The sequence below is a fragment of the Caloenas nicobarica genome, chromosome 10, assembly GCF_036013445.1.
Source record: "Caloenas nicobarica isolate bCalNic1 chromosome 10, bCalNic1.hap1, whole genome shotgun sequence".
Lineage (NCBI taxonomy): Eukaryota > Metazoa > Chordata > Aves > Columbiformes > Columbidae > Caloenas > Caloenas nicobarica.
In genome coordinates this window covers 20,262,966-20,285,795 of record NC_088254.1, presented here as the reverse complement: position 1 = coordinate 20,285,795, position 22,830 = coordinate 20,262,966, and the positions used below count along the sequence as shown (strand labels likewise).

The following is a 22,830-nucleotide window of genomic DNA, read 5'->3' as shown; positions in this document are numbered from 1 at the left end:
TGAAATTTTGGTCAGCAGTAAAAAATAATTATTTTTGCATCTTTGCCCAATAGTAACAGTTTGAAGAAAAGTGGGACACTTTAAAAGATTTTTCCTGACATTCTGACAAGTGTAACTAACAAATTCTTGAAGCAACTGGTTTTGTCCCTGTAGATCTGTTCAAACTTTTTATGAATTAAACATCTACTAAGAACCTGTAGGTTGGATAGGGCTTTTTTCTTTTTTTCCAGAGAACTATTTTTTTACCTCAAAATTATTGCAGATATTTGAGTGATTTCGGAGCTCTTTATCCGGCTCTATCAATGTTATTAATTTTTAAAGCTTAAAAGCAGACATAGTTTGCACTGTAACTGTACAGTGCGAGAACTTTCCTTAGCTGCCTGTGATCAGCTAAAACCATTTTAGGTGCTCAAAAATGGTTTCCCTTTAAGTAGAGAGAGCACGGTAATGTTCACCTAGGAAATTAATTCTTTCAAATAGTTCTGGTTCTCTTTTGCCCAGAGAACAGGGGAAAAATATAATAAAACTCACTTGCCACCTTAATTGAGATTTACTTGAAGTGCTATTTTAACCTGATACAATATAGTAACTGAGTTACAAGGCAATGCAATAGAATAGTAAAAGTAGTAAATACTCTAATTGCCCTATAACCAGGCATTTGAACTGTTTACAGTAGAGATATGTACAAGCTAGGGAGTAAATTTGAAGTTAAAGGTCTCACAGCAGTCTTAATTCAGCTGGTTTATGTGTATGGAGTATTTCAGTGTTTCATCATAAGAACCTCGAAGTCTGACAGCTCTTTTGTTCTGTGCTGCCACTGGTTTTGGTAAGATGTCATTCATGCTGTGGCTCAGGTTGTGTGGAATTTAACTGGAATCGTGCTTTCACATTTGGACAAACAAGATGAGAAAATGCAAGATGCAAAGGGATGGTAGCATTAACCTAATACCTGTCATTCTGTTCTTTCCTCCACAAACCATCGTTCAAACCCTTTATGCCAATTAGGGACAAAACACTATTCAATCAAATGCAAAAGACAGTGCCAAGAAGCAGGAACAAGCAAATACCAACAACTGGTGCCTGAACAAATGCGTTTGTGTGGAAGAAGAGAGTGGAGGTCAGGGTTGCTCTTACTGCCTTAGGGACTAAAAAGTTTTTTAGCATAAAAATTATCAGTGGAGAAGCTAATTTGGCATCACATCCTGTGACTTCTCAAATTCGGAAATTCCAATTTTGTCCAGAAGATGTACAAAGCAGCTGCTGTACATTTGAAAGGCTGTATGGCACAATAGCAACTATCAACACTTGCATGAATACTGAGTATACTGAGTTTTAATAAAATAACCCTCACAAGTACAAACAATACTTGTTAGTACTTGTGGGGGGTTTTTTATTAAAACTCACTGTTCTGTGCTATTGGGGCTTTTTTAAAGGTATCTCTTAAGTACCTTAATGCTATCCTCAGTAGGAAAAAGGCTACGTAACTGTAGGCAACAAAATGCAGGTCCTGTATTTTTTCACCTCTAATGGTGGTGATCACAATTGGGATTCTTTAAACAGCGTGCTATCTGTTTTTAGCAGAACACAAATCTATTACTGAAACTTGTGTGCTATCGGTTGCATGTATTGCTTAGCCTTAAGCAAAACCAAAACCTGTGGTATGGTGGATCTGATCTTTATTTGCTCTTTTAAACCACTTTGGTTTGTTGTTGATGATTAACAGCCTGGAACAGCTTTTCTGTCTCTTTTGATATCTGGGAGATTTGATTTTTCCGAACAGTCACTGCAGCAGTTTTACCAGTTCTACAAAATGATGAGAGAAATGAGAGAATTATGTTATTCTTGCTTTTTGCTGATTTTATTCTTTCTCTGTTACACCTTCAAATTCACACTGAGTGGACAGTCTAATAAGAGGCTTAGAGAAATTAAGGATTCTTTCACTTGAGTGTTTGTGTTAGTGAATTTTGGGTTTTCTAATTTATCTGATAGATAAAGATAGGAAATCCTCCCAACACGTCCTTCAAACCTGGATACCCCCTTCTCTTCATTCTGATTTTGGAAATTCAACTTTTGCAAGCAAGAGCTTTTGTGTAGAGGACACAAAGCTTTGCCTCTGTTTCTTTTTATTCATTCCCCAGGCTGCAGCAGACAGAAATTCTACTTCAAAGCAGCTCCTGAATTTGTTTTTCAAAATGTAGCCACGTAGCTTTTTGTCAAACCAAAATTTGCCCCTTTTTTCTCCTTAACAACATTAAAAATAAGAGATTTTTTAAAAATGGAATATATCAAGGATCCAAGGCACAGAGCTTTGACAGGAAATTTCACATTGGTACTTCCCTACTGTGTAGGCTTTCCTTTAATTATAAAGATGCAGTTCCTGAAGTAATCATTCCTGATTTTCCTGTTTTGCATGAGCCCATTTAAAACTAGATTAGGCTACAGAGGAGATCCTTCCTTAGCAAGGACACGATTAGATGTCTTTACTTGGAGTATTTCATTTCCAAGATGCAGGGGAAACTTCCAGTTTTCTAAAATACCTTTCTTGTTAAACTGACGTTTAGGTCCTTCTAGAGCAAGGGCAATGATGCCATTTTTGTCAATGAAAATAATATTGGCAGTGCTGGTGTATGGATAGGAATCTGGGAAGAAGACAGAGGTTTTTTCACCCTAGGCTGGGCAGAATTTGGGTCACTCGGCTGTTGTCATTTCTCATTCCTGCTTGCTTAGTGCTGTTAGAAGCTGTAAGGAAAAAAAAATAATCTCTGAGGTCGGCACTTTGAGCAATAAGAGGTTCAGGCTGGGTAGGCTTTAAAGTTTCTTGTCAGAGCTGGTCCTAAGTCAGGACGAGCTTGGCTTTTACATCTTCTGCCCATTCTTTGGAAGCCGTGTGTGTGTGAGGGGAGAACAGCAACTTGTGACAGTTTATACAACCTAAAAAGATGAGCTGCCTTTGAAATCTAGTACCCATAGCCTGATCCCAGCACTGGAACTGGTTGCCACTGCTTGTGGTTGTACTGGAACATGTGTGTTTATGTGGTAACAAGCTCCTGACAAAATAAGTGTCCTCTAGTTTTACGCTGATGTACCAGGGAAACAAACCTGATTATTGAGAACTGCAAAACACACTCCGCTCACCCAAATGTTAAGAAACTGGTTCTTCTGTTTCCCACCTGGATTTCGGGCACTATGTGAGGAAATGCCCATCACTGCTCATAGTCCTTGGGTGGCAGAATGGACACCTTAAAGTCTTCTACCTGTTTACTAGTCCCACAAGGGGACCTGTGGTGGGTGCCTTCCCTTTCCCACCACTTGGAAGGGGTGTTTTCACTGTAAGATTGTATGGCCAAAGGGTTACTGGCCTTCCTGACCTGTCAGGGTTTAACAAGCTGCCAAAAATCTTTGGGTTAGAACCAAAACTAAACAGTATAGACAACATAATTTGAAATATATGCAAATACTTGAGGTTGGTCTACATGTAATATGCCAGAACAACAGCCCTTGTGGGGAAAGCCCCTTTTTTTCCCCAGGAAAAGTAGCATGCAACAAGCAATAATGGGAAATTTTCTTTCCTATGGCACTGGGAATGTGGCTTTAACCGGATGTGGCCTGAAAGCAGAGTTTGCTCTCTCTGGCCATTCTGTTTCTGCCTGGTAAATTGACCCAGATGTGGGATTAAGGGCTCTGAGAAGTCCCTCAGACATAATTGTCTCAGGCAGCTGGTAATCGGAAGGAGGAGAGATGAGCAAATGGCAGCTCTGGTTTTTCTAAGAGACAACCTGTGTGCTTTCTGTCAGTCTCCTCCATACTCTAGCCTCTTCTTTCATGATTTACATAGCCTTTGTTTCGGGTCAAAAGGATTCAAAGTAAATAATTTAGAATGAAGTGGTCAAGTTGTAATGTGGAGAAAGCTGATAATGAGGATTAGCATTTGGGACCGTGGTTGCTGTAGATATGGTGAGTAAACCACAGAGCTGGATTGTTTGTATCTGTGGTGCTGTGGGATTATTGAAAGAACAGTTTTGGCAGAGGGGATGGGATAATAGATGGTTTAATCTTTTAAAGTGTAATTGAGTTCCAATACTAATTTTAGTCAAGGTTTCTTTTCTCAGGACCTTCTATGATTCTAGGAAGTAACAAGCATGTATTTGTGGAAAAGGAGATGATAAATAAAGCTAGTTATTCCTGGTTAGATGGCTTTGACTGGTGCTTCCTGGGCTGCAGACTTCTGTCAGGTGTCAGCTTCCTTTTCATACAGAAAAACATACAAAGTATGTGAGGATTTCATGAGAGGTTTCTCAGGAAGCTGAAAGGGCCACAGCTTGTTTGTAGTGCAGGAGAGGAGAACCTTGCTTGTATATGATGTATGCCACAAAGCAGTATTTATGGAGTTCCTATATGTTTCAGGATCTCCATGATTTAAGGAGGGATAAAACTACTTAAGCACACAGCCACAGCTGTCAGCCGTTAAACAGCAAAGAGGGCACAAAGAGATACTAAAATGCTCAGGTTCCTGCTGCCCAGTTGTGTTTGGAAGCACTTCCTCACCTTCCAGGTGCTCCAGGAACATCATGATGAGAACTGAACTTAAAGGAGACAGGAAAACAGCTCAACTGCTTAAGCACATGCTGTTGTGAAGATGGAAATCTTCAAGGTTGCCCAGGGAACGGCCTGATTTGCTGCGGTGAAAACACAGGTTGGATGTAGGGTAAAGGTCCAATTTAAGGCTAACGAAACATAAGAATAGACTGCAGACGTGGAAATCTCATCAACAGTTTTCTAAGAATTACTTAGACAACATTCAGCGGGATGGTCAAATCCCCTGTGTGCCAGGCAAGACCTGGTACAAATACAGGGGACTACAGAAGAAAGTTGCAGAGAACCCACCTTTCTATGAGTCTATTTGGTGTTTGTGGGGAAGGATTTCCACTGAAATCGGACCTCAAATCCCAAATTTCCGTAAATTTTAAGATTAAGCATGTGCTTATGAGCTTAGTTTAATGGAGATGTATTAACTAGTCTAAGCCCTGAAAAGGTGATCATATGGTGAGGCATTCACTTGTGGAAGGAAAACAGGAATTAGTGGGAGCTGAAAAATACAGTATGAAAATGTGCACTACTGGGTTTTCCAAGGGTTTAAGAGTTTAGGGTGCCTATTCAGTCACAACCCGTCTCACCATAATCCAACTGTTAGGGCTCTTTCCACTGTGTTATAATAGACCGACCTATTTTTATTACAGTTAGTTTGCAGTACACAATCTAGTTTAAAAATATATTGGGAAGCAGAACTGTGTAATGAGTCTGCCTTGGTCTTCTAGGGCAGTTTGCCTGCAAGCCTTTCTGTCTGACCTAAAATGTCATGTTTCAAAGCCCTGCTTCATTATCATGGCGCCTGGTAGCTGTAGTTAAGGGTCTGTTAGCAGCCCCGTTATAAATCCCTACTTCCAGGAGTTTATAATTCAGCAGTAAAAAAATTGCTCTAGGCTGAAAGTTGGCATATAAAGTCTCAGCGCAGGAACAATTGTGATTTCTCCCTCCTTTATTTTTGCCTTTGCTTATACACACACAATTCATTCAGCACGTTTTTACTGTCCCCTTTTGGCATTTAAAAAGATTAAGTGGCTGGGTTATTAATATTTCAATACCGGCTACTGTGCCTGGTCAGTAAATGGATTCACAGTGTCTGTTAACCCAGCTCTGCTTGATGGAGACAAGTCGTTGTTTCCCAAACCAGCTGCAAGGCTTGAGCTTAGTGAGAACAGCCCAGTGTGCGTCATAGAACCGTGGAATGAATTGGACTGGAAGGGGTCTTAACGATCATCCAGTTCCAGCCACCTTCCACCAGACCAGGTTGTTCAAAGCCCCATGCAACCCAGCCTTGAACACCCCCAGGGATGGGGCATCCACAGCTTCTCTAAGCGCCTCATCCTATACAAACGTGTCCCTGCGATATATATCTTCAGATGGGACGTCTGACACCATGGGGAGACTTGGCTAAAATTCTCTCAGCTCAACTGTTTCCTCGTCAAAACTATGGCTCAGTGAAATCAGCTGTTTCCTCATTTTTTACTCAGGTTTACAGGAAATTTTAGAATGGAAAAAGTTATTTAAATTTATCACTCCTAGAAATTATAGAAAAATTTACTTATTTCAGCCTTATGGAAAACATCATAGTAACTTATGTTTTTAATCTATTTTAGAATATTTTAATAGGATATATAGCATATTTGTACTGTAAAGTCTTTGCAACTAAATGAGGGATAACAGAAATTTCTAAATATAAAATGTAGAATGCAAAGCATGAAAATTAGACTTCTACGAGAATGAAATGCTTTAGTTTGTTTGTTGGTTGGTTGGGGTTTTTTGTCTTCAAGAACTTATTTTAGGCATTTTGTTCTGATCTAGGATTTGGTCACAGTTAAATAATTTCTTGCAAATCCCCAAGCTTGCTGTGCACTGTAATTTTTATACTTAGCCCTGTGCACAGGTGTTTGCAAAATCACAATCAAGGCGTATATTGCCATTAGCGTATTAAGCAGCAGTAATTCAGTAGCGAAATGTCTCCATTATTACAGAACTGAGTCACCTCCTGGACTTTCTCATTTCTTTTTCCATCCTTTCACCCACTTATGTTTGATTTACGAAGGCAGCCTAGGGAAGATCAGTTCTCTGTAGTATCATTTGTGAATTGCTACGATAGAATACAAATTATTATTGCGAAAGATTTGAGCAGGTACTAAACAATCTGGTGTGAATGATTGAAGTGAGACAGCAGATTAACACACTGCTCCCCCTTGCAGATGTCAAAGGCTTTGCACTGATTTATACCAGCTCAAAATTTAGTAATTTTATCTTCTAATGGGTTACAATCTCACCTGCATGTTCTAAACCAAGGGGTTTTCAACTTGTTGTAACTGACTTTTTTCCTTTTTTTGTTCTGAGAAGACTGACACAATTGCACACTTGACTGGCCAGGTCTGTTTGCTGGTTTTTTTAATTAATTTATTTATTTATTTAATTTATTTACCTGGTGCAGGCTCTGCAGAGTGTCTCTGTTAGACAGCGGATTCTTCTGGGCCTCATCTGCTGTTTTCTTGTACCTTAATTTTAGGAAATGTCCTGGCAGCTGGGAACCGCTATTCTACGCAATGAGGTTTAATATGTTTTATTTCATGCATTTTCTTTTTAATACATCAGGAATAGTTTTTAATTCTCTCTTTTATTTACGTAGCATGGCGCACATATTGAAGACACTGAACAGCTGGTTCTGGTGGGAAAATATCTGGATGCCTATTAATTGCACGTGGGCAGATTTTGTAGACCGTGATGGACTTGTCTTTCCAAAACCGCAACAATTATATGCCACAATACCATATGCTTTTGTATTGCTGTTTATCCGATTCTTCAGTGAAAGGTAAGAAATATAAATGCGATTTTATGCTAATGTTAATCCTCATTAATGCTAGAAATGTTTGAAAAATAAGATGTTTTTAGATCAATGTTCTTTCTGTGTTTATAAAAGAGGATTAGTTGGTGGTTGGCTAGAAAGATCTAGTCCGGATAATATGGCAGGTGAAAAACTGGGAAATATTTTCACTATGAGGATTATGCAGCTGTGGTCCCATGTAGAAGGAAAATATCTCTATTTAGCTTTTCTAGAACAGCGTTTAGATGACTCTCTGTCCTTTCACTAGAGATACAATTAATCCAAACCCATTTGGGTTTCCTTTTGCTTTTTCCTCTTTGATGGAGGGGTGGAGGTATTTGTCCTCCAAACCAAACCTCTCCTTTCGTTTGGTCCTTCACCAGAACATTTGTGTGAGGCCGATAGATCCCGGGTGCCTAGCCGTAGCAAAATGAAACAGACTAGAGGGATCTCAAGCTCACATGTGAACATTTTATGCAGATCTAGTAATGCTGATTCCTTTTTTTTCCTCACTTTGGCACTGAAGGTGAATTGTTCCTGCAGCTGGAATCTTACAGGACAGGCAGAGGTTGGCTCCACAGAAGAAGTGCTTTGACTTATTTATTTATGCATTTTTTTTTTTGCTTGACTTTTTTTTTTCTCTGAAGAATGTGATTAGTAGGATTTTTATAATTATTTCAGGCTAGAATGAGGAAATTTGGGATGTCGTAAGTTGGACAGACTTAAAACAGAGCCAGATAATATCATTCATGTTAAGAGATCAGAAGTAATTTGGATCATATGTTTATAACCATTCAGTGTCTCCTGAGTAAATACTTGCCCAACTGTGTCTCACTATTGGAAATCGCTCGTGTGAATAATTAGCCCACATATCTGGCCTGTGGTGAATCTGCGCATGAATGAGGAGAAGTGACTGCTGCTATGAATAATGAGGAATCAATTGCTGATATCAGCAGGAGCGAGGGGGTTTTTTGTCAGTAAAGCCTACCCAAGTAGAAGAGCGAAGCATTTAGCATGCTCTGCAGCAATTTGTATTGGAAAATGGAAGACAAAGAGAAGCCTTTAGTCTGTGGGGGAGTTTCTGTGCGCCACAAGCTACAGACTACGAGGAGAATCCAGTGTCTTGGGCAGCGGTGGAGCAATGTGCTAAGTGACAATCTGCCACTGGGAGAAAGCACCTCAGTAGCAATCTTTCAGCCTACATTGGGAGAGCATCTGTTGTTGTTTCACTCTCCCTTAACTGTTGCTTAACTCCAATATGCCCCCCCAAAAATGCAAGGACACCAAAAAATCAGGCTCTTTCCTTTAGTTTTGTAGCATTTCACAACCACAAACTTCAGCCCGTGGGTCTGCTTTTTTGCGTAACTGCTAATATGCTGTGGTTCTCCCTTGGGATTAGCTAGAGGGAGGTTTGTTTTTTCTCACAGTGCACTGTTGTATTTTATGGCAGATTAAATTGCTTCAGACTAATTTTCTTCATATCCTGGCATGAGGAGAGCTAAGGTCTTGTAACTGTGCTGTATTTTTAAAGTTTTTCACGGTATGTCTTTTCAGATACATTGCTATACCTCTAGCAAAAGCCTTAGGTATAAAGAATGTAAGACGTGTGAAGCCACAGCCTAATCCTGTTTTAGAGAGTTATTTCCGGGAGTGCTCAAAACATCCATCCCAAGTAAGGATTCTCATTCTTTTAAACTAATTTTGGTTTCGGAAAATCCCAAGTCTTACTGTTTCAATCAGCTATCAGTAATGACATCATGGGATGAGTTCCAGCTGATTGACAGATGACTTAATTTATTTGGGTTTTTGTTGCCGTTCTGCTGACAAGGGTGTATGGCATCCAAACCAGAAAATATGTTTAAGATGTTTAATTTTCTAGCACGCTGTTCTAGGTTAGACTGTTAATAACATTTCCAGTGAAGATCAGTGTTCCATCTTTAACTCATTGTGCCTGGAGTAAACATCAGCTGACATCTGTTATTGGAAAGTGGTATATTTATTGCAAGCAATAATATTGGAACACTGGCATGAAAGCCTTTTGATCCGTTATATTGCTGCATGCTTAATCCTGGCTTATGTGAGAAAGAAAAGCAATCTTTCTGTTGCCTTGCTGTTTGTTTTTAAAATTGAACAAGAAAAAAATAATAACTGATGTTTACCATCTCAAAAAGTAAGGCAACTTTATGGGAAACAGGTACTTTGCTGTGAATGCAGCCTCAGAAAGTTCACTTAACTACAGTTACCAAACAATTGCAGTGTTCCTACACTGTTTTTTGAAAAGAAATATGTGCTTTCTTGTAATGAGGGATATTGATCATTACTGATGCATGGAACTTCACTTTTCGATCCCTAACTCTGCTATTCTCTTACTGCGTCTTTTGCCTGATATCATCAGGAATTTGTATTTGTGTTCACATATGAGCTCCTCTCTATCTGGGCAAGTATCCTGATCTCTCTGTTTCATACCTTCCTTCTGCATGAGTATAGTTTGATTAATCTCTGAAAGGAAGCACAACATTTTTATTCTCAGGATACAGGAAAGATTCAGGCTGCTTCCTTTAGGTGTCCAGCTTGGGGACCAGTCCTGGCTGGTGAAATGCGGGCACCTGGGCTCTGTTGTCAAAGCAAAGTGGCTATTCCTGTGTGGCAGGCAAGAGCTCCCCAGCCAGCCGGACGGGCCAAATGTAGAGGCTGTTTGCACCCCTGCCCTCCCAGCAGCTGAGGTGCCTTCGCTCCCATGCCAGAGCTTTCTCCAAGGGGAGAGACCAACTGAACTGGACTTACCTTGGGTGGAGGCAGCACAACTGCCACCCACTATTTGCATACCAGCCCTGCAGGGAAGGAGCTTCCCCAGGGATGAGTGGAATGCTGCCGTCTTTCCCGCAGCAGCCCCAGGGGAGGTCATAGAATCATAGAATGTCCTGAGCTGGAAGGGACCCACCAGGATCATGGAGTCCAACTCCTGTCCCTGCACAGGACAACCCCAGAGTTCACACCGTGTGTCTGAGGCCGTTGTCCAGTCTCTTCTTGAACACTGCCAGGTTGGGGCCGTGACACCTCCCTGGAGAGCCTGTTCCAGTGTCCAGCACCTCTGGGTGAAGAACCTTTTCCTCATGTCCAACCTGAACCTCCCCTGGCACGTTTTCCTGCCATTCCCTCGGGTCCTGTCACTGGTCACCAAGGAGTTCGGCACCTTCCCTTCGTCCTCCTCTTGTGAGGAAGCTGTAACTGCAATGAGGTCTCCTCTCAGTCTCCTCTTCTCTAGGCTGAACAAACCAAGTGACTTTAGCTGTTCCTCATACGGCTTCCTCTCCAAACCCTTCACACACCTTCATGCTTTGGCACAGAGAAGAAGGAAGAAGCCTACAGGCTGCTGCACGTGGGGCACGGAGCACCCAGAAATGGAAGATTCACCCTGCCTTGTTCTTAGCACACCACTAGCATGGCTGCACCTTCAGAACATGCATAAAGCAGAGACCTGACCATTGCACTCGAATGGCTGGATGCACTTCCAGGCACTGCTCTAGTCATAATTGATTTTTAGGTGTCAAAAGGCAGTCTGGATTTTGCTCAGTAAGATTTAACTGACTTGCCCTGTACCACAGAAGTACATTGGATTTGAGAACAGAGCTCAGGTCACCTTAATTCCAGGCCCACATCTCACCTGTGAGACTCAATTATCATCCAATAATTGTAGTTACATAAGATATTAGATACAACGTCCACATTGTTCATTCATGGCACCAGACCACCCTCTTGCTTAGCAGTAGAAGTTGCATCTTTGAAACTATCTGAAGCCACCAGAAAGACAATAGCACCGTTTGTGGATCTGTATGTTTCATGCCAGCTTTACTTATGTAAATTACTGTCTTGAAAATCCAGGGTTTCTGTGAATGTCACTCAAAAATTAAACCAGGAAGCCTGCGAGGTAAACTGCCATAGACAGTTAATGTTAGTAACCTTACAATCATGGAAAGCTGATCTGCGAACTACAAAATAAATGAAAATGATATTGGAATATATCTTGTTTTTAACATTATTCCATTTTTTGCAGTCAGAGATTCAAGGCCTTGCCAAAAAGTGCAACTGTACAGTCCGTTTGGTGGAAAAGTGGTTTAGGAGACGGCGAAACCTTGAGATCCCAACCGTGCTTCGGAAATTCCAGGAAGCTTTGTAAGAAAAGACAATGCTTTTGATTATTATGGATTTTACTCTTTTGAAAAAAAAAAAAAAAACAACAAACCCACAAACAAACAAAAAACCACAAACAAAAACACAACCCCCCCCCCCCCCCCCAACAATTGAGGTCCTTAGGTACCCTTTTGGGAGGACTAATTAACAGAAAGCTGGGTCCGTCTGATCAGGGTTTGGGTTTGTGCATACACAAACATTTTGAAAGGATCTGGTAGCATTTCTCCAAATGGTGTGACTTTAAAAGATTAGGTTAACAGTTTGTCCTGGAAAAAAAAAAAATCTCAAAAATATTTTACAGTTTTCTTCATTGTGTAATAATGGATTTGTGGGCTCCTACTACCTGATGCTTAACAAAAACATGCAGAGAACAGGAAAATATTTTTTCTGTCTGCCAGTAATCATAGGGGAACAAAAATGTTTTCTCAGTCTTGTGTAGAATGTACCCGTGCTGTCATTTTTGGGATGCTATTTTGTGTACAGAGCCAGTTCAAGAGCAGGAATCACGGCATCCTACTGAAACAAGAAGTGTCACAGCTTGAACATGGGATGCTGTGCAAAATATGAGCTCAAATACGCTGATGAGAGTGGGCAATTGAGTGATTTTTGAGTGATAATAATGAATATCTCAAAAGTTTGAAACGCCTGCATATGATTGAAAACTAGAAAAGCATTAGAGAGTCTGATTTTTCACAAATGTATGAGAACTTCCTCATACCCCAACATTTTACTATTTAACTATTCCAGTGTTATCCAAAATCTCATACAAATTGCAAATCTCCAAATGGGCATGGCTTTATTTACATAGCTTATCCCTTTTGGATACTGAAATTACTTGCACCAGTGTAAAACATTTTCCTAATGTCTCATGTATTTGAATTTTGACTAGCGTAATCACATTGGCAAAAATTCACATGATTATAATATTTAACCCCTTTTAGTGTATATTAACTTAAGGAGTAGGGGTTAAAGGTACAGCTACAAAGCTCAAAGGTGAGTCCTTTTTCAAGATTATTTTTGGTGTGAATCAATATGATAACAATTTGATGTTCTCTGTTGGGCATAAATCCAGTTGATAGACATAGATGTTTCACTCTGAAGCCTGAATTGAGTAAACTGTCCTGTCAAACTGACATCCGGGGTTTATTTCTGCTGTTGTTTTGTGGATCAGTTAACTTTGTTTTAGAAGTGACAATAAATTTTCCCGCTATTGATAAAAGACCTACCTGCCATGGATGCACGTCTCTAGTAATACCCAGCCACAGGCCAAAATTAAAACTTGGCAGCTCGAGTGAGAGTGAAGCAAACAGGTTTCTCTTATGCAATTCTGTGAACCTTGTTCTGCTCTTTGTCAGTGAATTTAATTTGATATAATTCTCAAGACAACAAATGAGGAACAGCGTTATTCTATGTTAATAGTCAGTGTTATGAGCATTATGAAATTTTTGAAAGTGTGCGATGTCCAGGCTCATTTTTCTGAATCACAGGGAAAATCCAATGAGCCAGATCTAAACCATACTTAAGCTATTAATGCTCCCAGTTAAGCAACACTGGAGTTTGGAAAGCCCTTTGCACAAAACCTCCTCTGCCTTAAGAGACTTATCAGCCTTCACCTTCACCTACTAAACTCTTTTTCATTAGGCTAAATTGAAGAGAAAAGAAAGAGAAGAGAAAATTCTTGAAGTTAAATAAGAAAATCCCTCTGCATAGCTGTTGTTCGGTGTTCACTCTGGTGACCAGGTTCAGAGCTTAAAAAGCACTTGTAAAATTTGGTGAATTTGGATAAGTTTTGCTTTAGGTTTTGTTCACCAAATTCATAACAAAGCTTGGCTAAATGCAAAATGAGGTAGTGCTCCAGCAGTCTTGCATGTATCATGAGTTCATCTGAAGAAGCGAGTGTTCATTGCCAAGTGTGTTCAATATATATTTGTAGGGCTGGGGACTAATGGCACAGCCTTGTTAGGTGCTCTGTGCTTTGGATCTGGCTCAGAAAACCGCTCACACTTTACACGCAGTGCAGACTGAGCCCCACTTTATCCACAGTCCCATGGCACAGTGGTGTTTTTCATAGTATCTCTTGGTTAACTCTGAGCCAGGTATTACTTGTGAGTTCCACTCTCTTCCATTTGCTCTCTTAATCTCCACCATGTACCTTTAAATTTTTCTGCCTGCTCAGTGGGTGTTCTGAAGTATCATTTTCAAACCACCCTAGGAAAGATGATTTAAAGTTGAAAAGAAAAACAGTGGTTTATTACCAGTAGCAATTTTATAACTGTTTCCTTGACTTCTTCCGCAGGCATGAAACTTATTATCTTGTCTAATCTCCACCATTGCACATCTTCATCTTTTGTTTGTTTGTTTTTTGTGAAATGCTGGCTCAGTCTTTGAACACATTATTTCAGCTGCAGTATCAGCCTCCAGGTACCGTAGGGCTCAGAAAGGAGCGGCTGCTTTTACCAGAGAGCTTCCCATCATCTTCTCTCATGTGGCACTTCATTAATGTTTGCTAAAGACCACAGCCTCTCTTTTCATACATCTCTCAATCCATTGGTACTGTGTTCTTCTTGAGTTTCTCTCTCTTTTTAGCAAATTCAGGTTTTCTGGGAGGTCGTTTGCTGCTCTCCTCCAGGATACCTCTTGTTCTATAAAACGTTCTCACCGGGTTTGGGGCCATATGCCTGTCTCTGATCGTGACCTTTCTCAGCACGTGAAGTCCTGCAGTGTTTTCCTGCTGAACTTGGCGAGCTGCTCTGGGAAAGGTCAGGCTTGTTCCTGCCAGGGAGGAGTGTGGAAAGGAAGTACTTTTCCATCACCTGTTGAGGTGGGAGTGGGAATGCTCGGGCTGAGCCTCCAGCCGCACCCGTCCCAGGGACAACACCTCCCACACAGGCTCTAGGGTCATTACCACGCTGATTGCTGGCTCCAAATCACAGCATCCTCTGACATATATAAGCAACAGCATAATTTTGGTTTGCTAAGATACACAGGAACTTTTTTTTTTCCTCTTTGCTGACTTACCAGATCAGTGATGAAAACCTAGAAGTTTTTTCTGCCTTGATGGATATCCATTTAAGCCACAAAAACGCTTAGATCAGGCTAAATGCTGGCAAACCTGGTCGAAGGTTGAGGTCTATAGTTAATTCAGACCTCTGTAGTAAGATATAGCATAATCCAGTAGTTGTTGTTAAAGTTTCATAGGGCTCCCCTGTTTTCAACAACTGGTATTAAGAGAGATCAAAATAAATTAATTCAGCAATTAAAAAAAGTCACTATTGGTGCTTACAGCATCTGATCAGATTGGAGAATATGTGCCATACAGCTGGAAAACCTTCTGGAGTCAGGGAGCTGGGAGATGTTCTTAGTCTAGTGTGACTATTCCAGAGGGATTGATGCAGCAGGAAACATTGATGTTATCGAACAATTTTTAGGGAATTCATTACATTTGCTGTGACTGTTCTCTTGATCAGCTCATGCCTGGCTGGGAAATTACTGCTCTAATTGCAATCAAGATATATGTATTATGATAATGTAAAATAACATACTGCTTTAGCAATTAGTCAAAGCATAAGTATTTAAATATTAATAATTCACATATAGTTAATATGTGACAACCATTAATATAGAATGAGGGCATGTTTAGGGGAAGATTATCTGTGATACACAATGATTTGCAGTAATTCTTGCTGAGGATATCTATAAATATATAATTCTTTGTTCTCGTTTTTTTCATTTTAATTTTGCAGCTGGCGATTTTCATTCTATCTTACATCCTCCATTGTTGGATTTATATTTCTGTATGATGTAAGTTAATTTTTTGAAGGACTGATATTCTTTTAACAAAATAAAGACTCATTTCTAGAGCTTTATGAAGCCCACTGCAAGACTCACTGGTTTCAGTGGCTCCCTGGGTTCAGATCATTGATGTATGTAATCTAGACGATAGGCTACAATGTACACTGAGGTTTTATTTAATTTTTAAATTAACTTTTGAACTTTTATGATAAAGTACTTTTTAGGTAATCAGTATTTTTAAGGAGAGTTTTAAGAAGTCCCGCAGGTGGTTTTACAACCTGCCTTGTTAACACCTACAAATGCATCCCATGGCCATGGTTTTCTCAAAGGAGGCCATAAACCTTTTCTGGCAGCACTTTTGGGGGTCACAACAATGGTGTATTGCACGGCTATTTATTGAGGTGTTGCTGCCCAGTCAGAAGTTGGGAATAACAGTGGAGAGCGCTGCTTGTAACTAGGTGAGCACTTCCTGGGGTGTCATTGATGCTTCTCCTGAGCAGCAGAACAGTTCTCCCCGTGTCTACGTTCATCTGGCTCTTCTCCCCAAACAATGTTTATTGTCATGAACCAGTGATGTGTGTGGCTGGTAAACACAGCAAAATCTAATCACTGTGGCAACATATCTTGAGTAATTGCAGTAATAAAACACACACCCACTGCTTTGGATGATGAAATGATGAACTGGAACGTTTCAGGTGTCCTGAAAAGAAGCCAAAGAGCTGGGACCAATATAATAAATTAGAGATGTAAGATCGCTTTAGAAATTGGTGGAGAACAGTTATCAAGACTGTAGCATCTTAGCCTGCTCCTCTTAGAGAAATGTTAAGTATTTAAGATATTGCATTAAGACAGCTTATTGTTGCTCAGCTGATCAGTCTCTGAATCATCTGTCTTCCCAGAAACCTTGGTTTTACGACATATGGCAGACGTGGGTTGGCTACCCGTTTCAGGTGAGCTTTTTGGCTTTGGGCCATCAGCCCAGGTATTTCCCGATGGGAAGGGCTAATCCACAGAGGCTCTTCTCTCTCCCAATGGGCACCAACTCAAGAGGTGCGGCACCAAAAAGCCTTTTGCCCTTCCGTGGTACCTCCGGCTGGCTGTTGCAGGACTCCTCCGTGATCTGCCTGTGCTGCAGCTCAGCCCTCCAGCCAGACCACTGGGATTTCCACCCGTCCCAGGTTACCAGTTGCGCATGGTAGATTCTATCTGTGTCACAAGTTTCAGTGGCGAGCCTTTCAGCTTGCACCAGTACTGATGATGCTTCAAGGCGCTGCAGAACAGCGTTACACCAAGCGCTGTGTGTCTCCTGGGCCCGGTTGCTCCGTGGGGGGAGTGCTGTGGTGATTTGGTTTGGTGCAATGCAAGTCCCTGCTCTGGGGATCTCTGCTCAACACTCTGGTTGTTACCAAGTGTCACTAGGCTCTTATTTCTTCCTAAAATATTTTACTAACAGTCCCATAACAGATGACTCCAAGCAAACTGCCTTCTTGCCCCCCCGTCCGGGGGTTCTTTTTTGCCCCTCACTCCTATTTTTATAAATCTGTGGCCCATCACACTGCTTTCTTATTCCTGTCCTCAGGGGCCAAACACAAAAAGAATTCCCAGCTTCTCTTACTTGTGGGACCTAATGACCACGTCTGCTTCTTGCCACCTGGGAAATGATTGAACCAAGGGAGCAGCCAAGCCCAGCATCGAACCTTAAGCATATGCATAGGATTTTAGCATAAATAGCTGACGTTTTAGTCATGGGATGTGTGAATGTTTAAAACGCTAATTGTTCACCAAAATGGAAGGCTTCATGTATTTGCAGTTGTTTGTAATTAAATGCAGAAGCACTCTGTGTGCAGTTCTCTGACAAAAACATAGGAAAAAAATATGCTAAAATTTGGAGGTAGGGGAGGAACTGCAGAAACTGAGAGTTTGGTCTGAGTAAAGGTTAAAATATTTGGCTCTCAGAACATCCTTCTTAATGAAGCCCAGAACAGGGATTTAGCGTAGTTTAATTTTTTAAGCAAGACTCAGCAGAGGAGCAAAAGAAGTGAGGAAAGGAAAAAAGTAGTAATTTCACTTGGCGTTCCCTTTTTGCTATTCTCAGAGTTAACTGTGTTTTTCTTCATTACAGACTGTGCTGCCATCCCAGTATTGGTACTACATGATGGAGATTGGTTTTTACTGGTCTCTCTTATTTACACTTGGGATTGACAACAAAAGGAAGGCAAGTGATCGTGCTTGTCTCTAGCTAGAACCTGTATTTCTGTGAGCCGGGGCTGCTGAGGGGGGAAGTATTTATTTATAAGGAAAAGCACTGTCCTGATACTGGATTTGGTGCAGCCACGTGAGGGCAGCATCAGTCCATCCCTGGCACACCTGCACACGGCTGTGCTCTGGCTGCCAGGGCATCTGTGTGTGTGACAAGTGTGGCTTGTCACCTCATCTGCACAGAGACCCTCAGAGGCTGCACTGACTTGGCTCTACCTTTGTTTCTTCCCTCCTTCATAGGATTTTCTGGCTCACGTCGTTCATCACTTGGCAGCCATTGGGTTGATGAGCGGCTCTTGGTGTGGCAATTACCTGCGTGTTGGAACGCTGGTGATGTTTGTGCATGATACTGCAGATTTCTGGCTTGAGGTAACCCTGATCTCCATCTTTGGGTTTTTTGTTTGGGCTTTTTTTGTTGGTGTTTTTGGAGTTTGTGGTTTTTTGGGTTTTTCTGTTGGGTGTTTTTTTTTTTTTTTTTGATTGTTGCCCAGGTTATGTTCGGTGACACTTAAATCTTTTTGCCACAAGTTTCATATGATCCCTTCCTGTCCACACAGAGACACAGCTTCACAGATTCATAAATTGTAAGATAATAAGAAGCATCTAGATAATCTAAGATGATACTCTGTTACAGAATCCATTATGAGAAAAGAGCAGAAGAGAAATTCTTCAGTACAGTGCAGGGACTGAGAATAGAGCTGCCTCCCTGGATTATTCTTGTTTTGCTGTTAAAATTAGACCAAGTTGGCTAGCCTGTGAACAGCTTGTCATGATACCAATTCTCAAGCAAATTTAGCAGCCAAAGTTTTGGCTACTTCTCCAAAATTCTTCATTTTGTTGTCATTCATACCCCTGTGTTTATTCAAGGGGTACATCTACATTATACGCTTCTGGCTGGAGACACTCAGGCGGTCCCTGAACAAGATATCACAGGTATCTCCTGGCAGAAGAAAGGTTTCTTTCCCTGGGCTGAAGGGGAAATCCCTTCCCTGAACTAAATAACAATGTTGAGAAATGTTTAAGGTTAAGAAGTGTCTGGTTCTACACTATGGTCATGGAGACTTGCTACTGGGTTTCTTGGAAGACAAGTGCACACTGTATTTCCTTCCATGGAGTTATCCTGGTTTTCTAACACCAAGATTCAGAGAACAGTTTCATCACCTCTTTCAGTGGCAGTGCCAGTGTAAGCAGCACTTACAGGCTGCTGCCTGTCACTGTCCTGATACTCGGTTGTATTGAAACAACTAATTGTGGGTTACTTTTAATCCTGAACCGCTCTGTGGTCCAGTTAGCTGTGTGGCCTTACCAAGAGTTGAGCTGACAACTGGTAGGACAGCCCTCAGATGGAAACTGAAGTTGGGTACCAGAGTAACTTAATTCAGCCCTGCTGCTCAAAAGTTCATCAAACTGCTGTTTCAAACTTCGTCTTGGTACCTGAAGCTTTGCTTGCACTCGAGAATGGCTGTTTCATTCAACAGTGCCCAGAGTGATTCCTAAATGGAGCACGGAGAGTTGTGCAGGTCAGCTAGGGGAGAAGCAGTAATTATAATCTTTATTAGTGAGACAGAGAACAACAATAGGATCTCCAGCACTCAAAAAGGAGAAAACAGTAGCTAAGTTTGGTGCAGAGAAGGGTCAGTAATATTCATACTCTAGAATGCCTGTGTATAAGGGGTTGCTGCCATTCTGGACATGTAGATATGGCCAGCAGCTTTTCTTGGATTCGACCTGTTTTGAATCTGGCACAGAAATAAGGGATTACCTCTGTTTTCTAGAGCACATTTTGATTTCATAAGACTTTTATATTCTGATTGGGGAGCTGTTCTTTAGGTCTTTGATACTGAGTCCTTTCCTTTGAGATGAAAGGAGAAATGTAAACGAAGAATCTGGTTTTATGTTGTTTTATTAGGTATCAGTAAAATGTTTGGTTTACATGTCAAACAGCGAGGAAATTTTCTTCCTGCTTAGGTGGGAGATGAGTCTTTGTTTATGAAAATGCAGAAAGGAACTGATCTTGGAGAATATTTCTAATATATTTGATGGTTTTTATTCAATGCAGGCAGCCAAAATGTTTAATTACGCTCACTGGGAGAAAACCTGCAATACGCTCTTTATCATCTTTTCTATCGCATTCTTCATCACAAGAATCATCCTGTTCCCCTTCTGGTAAGCACTATTTAATGTACTCACAGGCTTTTATTTCATTCCCCTTCCCATTGAGAGATCAGTATTGGTTGTGATGGAAAAAGGGAAGGAATGGATTGTACTTTAAAGAGCAGAAGCAGAACTTTCGTTATTGTTGGCTACTAAAGGTCAGCAAGAATCGTTGACAAAAGCTGTCATTTTCTTTAAAAATTGAATTTAAGTAGTTTTTTAATGAGCCCCTTGAAAATACGCTAACCTAAATAAAGGCTTTATGTATTACTTATTTTCAAAAATTGTAGTTAAATGCTATGAGCTCCTACATTTTTGAGAGGGTTGAGCTATTTAAATAGGAGAAATCATTTTCCCTTTCATTCCATCGCTCCTGCTGTAGCTGCAAAGTTAGAGTACAGTGTGATTCCTATACGATTGTAGTTAATTTTTTTGTAGAGCCTTCTTTTTGCTACCTAGTTCTTGGGTAGTACCTCACTCACATGAGGAACATTCAGCAAAGTTAAGGTGAACCGATTAATTTACAAAGCCAGCGCAAATAAATCATAACTTGCTAAATACTCATGTGACTTCAGAGTGCTGTGACTTAACCTGCTTTGGGGTGTCCACACGGGTGCTTAGTGTGCTTAATGCTTAACATGTTTAGCTTTTAAAAAGTGTTTAATGTGTTTCACGTTCACGGTTTCGTTGACTTGCTCTTCGTTGACTTTGCCTTCATGCCCCTCCCTGCATGTGGACAAACCCTTAGACTCAAGCTGGTTAAATTAATAGTTCTGAACATTGATCAACACGAGGTTTTAATTTCCTGGAGTATTTTCTTTCAGAAATGCTGATGTCTTTCTTGTTATTTTTTTATTAGCTATACAAGTGATCTCCAATCATTTTGTTTCACTGAAGTTCTCGTTCTTCAGTTTGGCAGCAAAACATGTTGAGATTAAAGGAAGAAAGCCCCAAATGATATAGAAGTAGTGAAGTCTCAAGATGGACAAAACATATGTTAATTAAGAAAAAGCCCTGTTGTAAAGCCTGTAAAATTTTTCTCTGGAGTGTGGATTTCAGATTAGAAAGATTTTTGCACTAAAAAAAGGCACAGACAAGCTCTGCGTTGCATACTATCTAGACCACACAGAGCTCAAGATTTAAAATAATGGGATTTTTTTTCCTAACCTTATTTATAATACTTTTGTGCAAGACTCAAATTTCTCATCTTCTGAAGTCTGTATTTCAATAGAGATGCATAATCTAGTTAAGACAGGGCTTGTTAATTAATCTGTCATCTTTGCAGAGCTTTTTAATATTTTGTGGAAATACTTAATCAGTTTGGAATGTGAAATTATAAATAGTTGTAAATAGCATAGGGAAGAAATCTTGTACCATAACAGTCACCTTTATTTTTTTTTTCAGGATTCTGCGTGCCACATTGTATCTGCCTACATACTACTCCACGACCCCTGTCATAGCATATTTTTTATTCAATGGGCAGCTATTGATCCTTCAAGGCTTGCATTTATATTGGGGTTCCTTAATTTTCAAGATTTTGAAAAGATTCATTTTCTTAAAGGTAAGCAATTTTGTTTCTCCAAAAAGATGTGTGAAGTATCAAACAGATGCTAATACCTCTGATAGATTTACTTGGAATTTTATATTGTTTTCCTGAACTTCATGTTAGAATTTTTGATAGGGATCTACCAAGTATAGAGATGTTCAAAAGTGGTTTCTTCCTTTTATTGTCACACCTAAGGTTGGAGATCAGAATATCAAAGCTTCAGCTAAAACCTTTTTTTTTGCCTGTATCTGATTATTTGCTCTGATAGTGGATGAGAAATGTGCTCTCCAAAAAACTGAAGCCCTAAGATTGCGCAGAACTCTTTAGAAATTCCTGTGTTCCAAGTGAAAGCGATCTTTTCTCACTGGACTTTGTAGGAACATACCGAAAAAATAAGAGGAGAGGTGAGTGGTGAGATCTTTAAATACTGCTGAAAACTTTTAGTCAAAGTTCTATGGGTTTGTCTAAATCTGAGGTCAGCTATACATGAACACCAGGTTTGGATTCAGAAAACCACATGAAGCTGATCTGGTATTAGATTATGCCGCAGTGAAATACTGCGATATTCAACTGGAGTAGAGAAACAGAACAAATCTGGTGCTGCCATAATCTGCTTTTACCTTGTAGAGAAAACTCATGTGGGAAAAACTTATAAAGAAATCTGTGCTACCATTTAGGTCTTGTTTGGTTGCCTGAAGTAGGAACATTTTTACAAGGTCTCTTGTCATGAAGTCTGCAGTGTAGATAAAACATTTAGCAAAAAGCATTTAGAAGAAGACTTTGGAGAATATATCTCAAGTTTTGGCATGAGCGTCGACAGGTATATTTTGCTAGTTGAGGTGAAACTGAAGTTGTGCTATTGAAAAATGGTATTTCTTTTGAGAATCAGGATGCAAAAACTTCATTGAGCTGATTCTGCCCTTTTATCTGAAGCAGTTAATGCTGTGAAGCATATTAAGGAAATAGAAATATTCATTTCTACCCATATTGAATTGTTGTTTGATAACAAGAATCATCCTGTGACTATTGGATTCCTTCAAATCTTACGCAGATAGACAGCTGGATATCATTGGCAGACCCAGTGTTTTCCCTGGAAGAAAACTATAGTTACAAACTCAACCCTTGTTAGGCACCAAACAGCTGTACATAAGCGACAAATCTGTGGAAGAAGTGGCTTGTGTTGTTCTGCCTCTAAAACATGCTTCTGTGTTCCCTTAGACACTGAAAAGCTTGTCTGTCTTGCATGTCACTTTACCTCTGTTAGATTAATTACAACATTATTTATGGCCTGGCTTACTGAGTGTTAAAGTGGTTTAATTCTTCTCACTTTCTTTTCGATTTTGGCCTTGTCTCTGTGCTGTTCTCACACAACTCCTCTGATGAAGTCAATAGAGACATCCCTCTGCTGTCCAGCCGAGGAAGAGGAAGGCTTTGGCATAGTTGTCCATCTGCATTGGTGGAGTTT

The 22,830-nt window shown here is 40.3% G+C and overlaps 1 protein-coding gene across 1 annotated transcript in view; it reads left to right on the top strand.

The window, feature by feature from the left end:
* Window positions 1-7,228: 7,228 nt before the first annotated feature.
* The window catches only part of CERS3 (ceramide synthase 3), a 32,569-nt gene continuing 16,967 nt past the window's right edge, over window positions 7,229-22,830 (top strand). Inside the window, exons 1-9 of the mRNA XM_065641541.1 lie at window positions 7,229-7,411; window positions 8,978-9,095; window positions 11,478-11,596; window positions 15,358-15,415; window positions 16,306-16,356; window positions 17,529-17,621; window positions 17,906-18,034; window positions 19,725-19,831; window positions 21,224-21,380. Coding sequence (XP_065497613.1) covers window positions 7,230-7,411; window positions 8,978-9,095; window positions 11,478-11,596; window positions 15,358-15,415; window positions 16,306-16,356; window positions 17,529-17,621; window positions 17,906-18,034; window positions 19,725-19,831; window positions 21,224-21,380 — 1,014 coding nt within the window. The 5' untranslated portion in view covers window position 7,229. The remainder of the gene's footprint in view (window positions 7,412-8,977; window positions 9,096-11,477; window positions 11,597-15,357; window positions 15,416-16,305; window positions 16,357-17,528; window positions 17,622-17,905; window positions 18,035-19,724; window positions 19,832-21,223; window positions 21,381-22,830) is intronic.